At 47.3% G+C, this 5452-nt stretch overlaps 1 protein-coding gene across 1 annotated transcript in view; it reads left to right on the forward strand.

Annotated features, from left to right (window-relative positions):
* The window catches only part of PRR5L (proline rich 5 like), a gene marked incomplete at its 5' end in the record, with an annotated part of 12339 nt that overhangs the window by 6152 nt on the left and 735 nt on the right, over positions 1 to 5452 (forward strand). The window contains 2 exons of the mRNA XM_010165690.1: positions 333 to 473; positions 1937 to 2063. Of these exons, the coding sequence (XP_010163992.1) occupies positions 333 to 473; positions 1937 to 2063 (268 nt within the window). The remainder of the gene's footprint in view (positions 1 to 332; positions 474 to 1936; positions 2064 to 5452) is intronic.

Below are 5452 nucleotides of genomic sequence, written 5' to 3' on the forward strand. Positions count from 1 at the left end.
TGAGTGGCAAAAGCACGAGCTGCATCCATTCTGAGCTTTGGATGTGTGTGACCAAATTTGATGGCAGTTTGGTTTCGTGTTTTTGGCTTCACTCCAAACCTAGTGGCACCTCAGAGGAGGTGTTACTCATTCAGAATTTGTGTGGGACACAGACTGAGAGGAAAGTGACCAAAGAGTACCATGAATCCTCAACCTCAGCAGCTGGGGAGTGCTTTGCCACAGCAGCAACGGGCAGGATAGACCCTTTCTGTCTGTGTGCGTACGTGTGTTGGTGTGACACTCATAATACAGCCCTCTGCCAACTCTTGGGTTCTGCCTTCTCTGTTTTTTAGGGCCAGGAGTTGACTATCCGTCAGATTGCTCTTCTTGGCTTCAGAGACTTGGTCTTGCTAAAAGTAAAGTTGGAAGAGATTCTGCCTCTGGTCCGGACAAAGCTCCCAGCTTCCATTGTCCAGATGCTGTTAATTCTGCAGGTGAGCAGCCTCTGCTCCCCTTCATCTGCCTTCCCTTGGGGAGCTCGACCTCACGGAACTCACATGAACCCTGGAAGGGAGAGTGGGGAGGGTAGAGGGTGTGATGAAGGGGAAGTGATGTGTGCTTGTTTGGGAACGGTAAAGGTAGAAATGAGAGCTGAATTGGAACATCCTGAGCTCTCCTGGGAACAGGTAAGGATGTTGCTCTGAAAGGCCCAGGTTCTGCTCTTTGGTGTCTGTATTTTTCTTGGTACCTCTCCTCTGCAGCTAGGAACAGTCTCAGGACATTTTTTTGCACACAAATTTTCGTCTCCCAGCGCTTCTGGATGCCTCTTTGTGCCCTAGTTCTCCTGGTTTCTCAGCTTTGCAATGACAGGGCAAGTCTCACCACAGCAGATCGTGGAATCTGTGGCTTCCCAGTGTTGGCCCCTTGGTGGGCTGGGATGCTGAGCAGTGCCCATGAGAGGAGGAATACCTTTTGGCAGCAGGGAAAATGCTATACACCTTCCAAAGGCCTCTCCAGACCTTCTGTGAGGACTATTCTCTTTATCCAAATTTCAAGAGAATATTTTCCAAGCTTGCCAAGTACAGCCAAGTATACCAGCTGTTTTATCTGTTTATATCACCCAGCCTGTCAGTCCTACAAAATACCGTAATACAGGTGGCTGTTTGGGTTCCTGTCACTTTTATTTCTTCCCTAGTACATGGAGCCTGTGGCAGGGAATTAAACTTTCTGAAGTACAATCAAAATTACAAAGGGGCTAAGCTGGTATTTCTGTGTGAGTTCTCACTGCTCTGATGTTCCCAGTGACCCAGACTGTAACAGCAGGAGATACTAAAGTGCTAGCTCAATTTCCCTGAAATATTTTAATAAAAGACTCTTGAGGGCAAAGAGGGTCTCAAAGCAACACGTTTGAGAAAGAAAAGCTTACTGAGGCTTTGCAGGAAGTTAGGTCTGTGAATGGTTGCTGAAATTACTGTTAAATCTGCTAGTGTTATCTACCATCTTCAGAGCTGTAAGCGGAGCTAGAAAGGGTGCTGTCCCTGCAGTCCTGCCTAGGAAAAGAGGAGTGCTTTGCCCAGGGTGTGTTTAGGGTTCTCCACAAAGAGATGTTTCCTGGTGGAACTGCCCTGCTCCAATTGTATTGCTATAGTTACCTCTGAGGGGGTTGCTGTGCAAGCTCTCAGTGTGAGCGTACCTTGTACCTTCCTATCCCTTGGTCAGGAGAAAGGCAGCTAGCTGCTCGCTGTCCGTAGGGTTATGGCTGTGACTTCAACAAGTGGGTTGACCTGAATGGCACCTGGACCTCCATTTGGGCTTATCAGCTGTGCTCCTTCAGATGGCCTGCTGATACAGTTGGGATAGTCCAGCACAGAGATGTTTGACAGACCCTAGACTTGACTCACAAACCTTGCTCAAACCTATGTAAGGGTAACGTTGACTTTTTACATTTGAATTTCAGAGTGTTCATGAGCCTACTGGCCCCAGTGAGGGCTACCTACAGCTGGAAGAACTGGTCAAGCAGGTGGTATCGCCATACCTGGGCTTGTGTGAGGATCACAGCTTCTCTGGTAGCACCTGCTTGCTTGGTAAGACACGTACATCGTACAGAAGCTGCTGTTGGGGTGCACAGGTTGGTTAATGTGAGGCAGGGAAAAGGAGGCAGCACGTGACTCCATGTGAGACAGAAAACAAAGGCTAAAACACCCGTGAGAGGTCTTGATTAATATGTTTCTGAATGTAGATTTTTAAGATGGGCTTTTATTTTCCATGACTGAGTGAACTATTACAGCCCCAGCACTGCACACACACAGATGTGCAAAGTCTCCCTTCTCTCTGGAGATGGGCTGGACTTTAAAACTCCCTGGTCCACACCTGACCTACTGTCCTCACCCTAGTGAGGAGCTGCAGCCAGTCCTTTGCTGCCTGTTCTCTGTCCCTGCTTGCTAGCTTGCTTCAGGATCCCACACTTGCTGCGTTAGCCAGCAAAGCTGTTGGATGCTTATTCTGAGGGATTGCAGGGTTTTTTGCCTGGAGGCTTCCTTCCGTCTGAGGAATCTGTTTAAAAAAGATAATAATAATAATAAAAAATCTGTGTTTAAACTGTGGATAAATGAGTCTAGGTGAGAGAACTGGCACTTCACTTCAGGAAGGAGAAAACTTCTCCATACATGACCCAGGGGCTCTGCTTGCACAGGTGGCCAGGCAGCAGGGATTGGCTAGCTACAAAATGCCTGTAGTGATACTGATTTGGTGGTCAAGAAGATTTAAATAGAACAAGAGGAGAAAGCTCCGGTCTCCCTCTGTTTTTATAAGCATCAGCCTTTGCTTTGGTGCAAATTGCAGCAAGCTGGAGACACACAAGCTGTCTTGTCCTACACCTTAGCAGCACAGGGGAAGAGATAGGGGGCTGGAAAGAGGGGAAAAGTAGAAGGACTTGCCAGGACTCGGACAGTCTGTGCCTGTAACGAACTCATGGCATCACTTTAGGCAAACGATGGCTCAGGGATTTTGTTCTTGTGGTTGTTGGGCAATTGAGTGTCTTTTATGCGAGTGAACATGGCTGTGGAGTTCAGCACTGATTTGCAGACCTGATCCTGAGGCGAAATCTAGACCACATGCCCCTGTAAATGTTCTTTGGCAAATTGGATTGTTTTGCTCTCTGTGGATATCTGTGTGCTGCTGGGGTAGTTTGAAAGGCAGCTGTACTGAAGTTTCTAGCCATCCAGGATTTCCACCAGCTGAATAAGGAATTAGTGTCATTAAAAAAAAATACAAAATAAAAATTCACACAAACTGGCCTTGTAAAGTTTATGTGCCTTAAAATGATTGTATTTACTTTGACTTTTGCTGGGACAACAGAATGCCGGACCATTGCTGTGCTGCTCTGAAACCGGATAATTCCTGTGGCTCCATCAGATAAAGTTTGAGCACTTTGTCCTTTAACCTCTTTAGTTTATTTTACACCACCACCACCTTCCTCCTCTCGCCTACTGTGAAATTTTATGGTCAGGGATTGACACAGATCAAGGTCTAGGTTATCAGAGGCGCTCAGATAGTTAACCAGCTGGGTTTCCATGTCCACCAGTGAAGTGTTAGTGTTGTCCTGGGTGGTGGGTGAGACTGTTGTAAGTGGAGCTGGAGGGGATTCTTGGTAATTTTCAAAACTGTCCTTTTCTGTCACTTGTTGAACTCTCTGCTGTCTGCTACAGTGTTTCACATGCAGCCCTATCTGAAGCACAGTGTCTGTTTCAGCAGCGCCCTTATCATCCCAAAAGATCATGGTGGCAAGAAGAGTGGGGTGAAGTGCTGCTATTTCTGGGTCAGAAAGTAGCAGCTTGACTGTCACAGAGCAGAAGGGAGGAGAATCATAGAATCACAGACTGGTTTGGGTTGAAGGCACCTTCAAAGGCCCGCGAGTCCAAACCTCTGCAGTGAGCAGGGACATCTTCACTACAGCAGGTTACTGAGAGCCCTGTCCAGCCTGACCTTGAATATCTCCAGGGATAGGGACTCCACTACCTCTCTGGGCAACCTGGGCCAGTGATCTGCCACCCTCATATTGAAAAACATTTTCTTAATATCCAACCTAAATCTCCCCTTCTCTAGTTTAAAACCACTGCCCCTTGTGCTATTGCCACCTGCCCTTGTGAGCAGTTCTCCCCCAGCTTTCTTGGTTTCTCCAAACTCAGGTATGCACTGTGGAGGAACAGCTAGTGGCTGCTTGCCTACTTAACAAAAAAAAAGCCATAAATGTGGGTCTGTGTTTCACAGGAGCCTCAGCACACGCTGCCTGATTCCTAGGTGGGTTTGCACCTCTGCTCAGTGCCAGGCTGGGCTCATTGCAGGGTGTCTGGGTTACAGCAGCCACTTCAGAACAGGCAAACTACGGTCCTTTGCTTTATTTTGGCATGCAGGAGGAGGCGCAGCGCTCCTGTTTCCATGCTGAGGTAGGGCTGAAGGGAAGAGCCTGTGGTCTCCTGAATTACTGTCACTGTTCCCTTTACAATCTCCCCGTCCAGGTTCTGATCATATTCAGAAGCTGAACGATGTCAGATTTTGAAACAGTGGCGTGTGCATCAGCCCTGTGCAGTCTGCTAGTCGGTGAGCGTGTGAAGTGATGGACACAGACTGGCTGGGTTGCAAACTACCGCGGCAGCTGATGTATCTAGTGACACTAGTTGCCTGTTTTACTGTAGCCTCCAAGGACAGAGGACAAGTGACAGAGAAGGATCTCAGGATCTCTTTGCCAGTTCATGTGAAGGCAAGGTCCCCAGGCTGGGCAGGGATAATGTTTTATATATATATATATATATATGTATTTTATTGCTTCCTATATTATGCTAGCTCTTAGTGGACTTTAACCTCTCAGGTCATCAAGCCTGGCTCTTTCAGCAGCACTAAAAGTTTACACCTTTGTAAACTTGTTTCTCATGGGAATATTTTTATTTATCTATTAAGGTAACATCAGGCCATGGCCATGATCTTTCTTTTTCCTGTGTGCCCTGGCTTTTTGGGAAGGGCTGGAAGCTGTCCCTATTTAAGTAAAGCATGTTTTAATTTCGAATGTGTTGTATACGAACAGAAGAACAAAGATTCAGCCCCTGCCTAGAAAATCTGCAGCTGTGGAGTGTGGAAAAGGAGCAGAGTTTTGCGTGGCTCAGCTCAGTTTGATCTCCTCAGACCTCTCTGGTTAGCTAAGGCAACTCTACAGGACAGTGTGAATATTAAATCATGGGATGGGCAAGTGTAAGGAACCATCCCCTCAGAGGCTGCTGAGCTCTCTTTCTCCCTCAGCCCAAGAGCTGAACAGCTCTTAAAGGTGTCTGACCTCCTACTGTAGACAGGAGGTGGGCACCTAAATACATTTAAAGGTCTCAGCCTGGGTTGGTCACGTTGCAAGTATCTGACTGCCCCCACCACTGGCTTCTCTCTTTTGGTATCAATGCTTCATAGAATCCCAGACTGGTTTGGGTGG

This window comes from Antrostomus carolinensis, unplaced genomic scaffold (assembly GCF_000700745.2).
Source record: "Antrostomus carolinensis isolate BGI_N321 unplaced genomic scaffold, ASM70074v2 scaffold46753, whole genome shotgun sequence".
Lineage (NCBI taxonomy): Eukaryota > Metazoa > Chordata > Aves > Caprimulgiformes > Caprimulgidae > Antrostomus > Antrostomus carolinensis.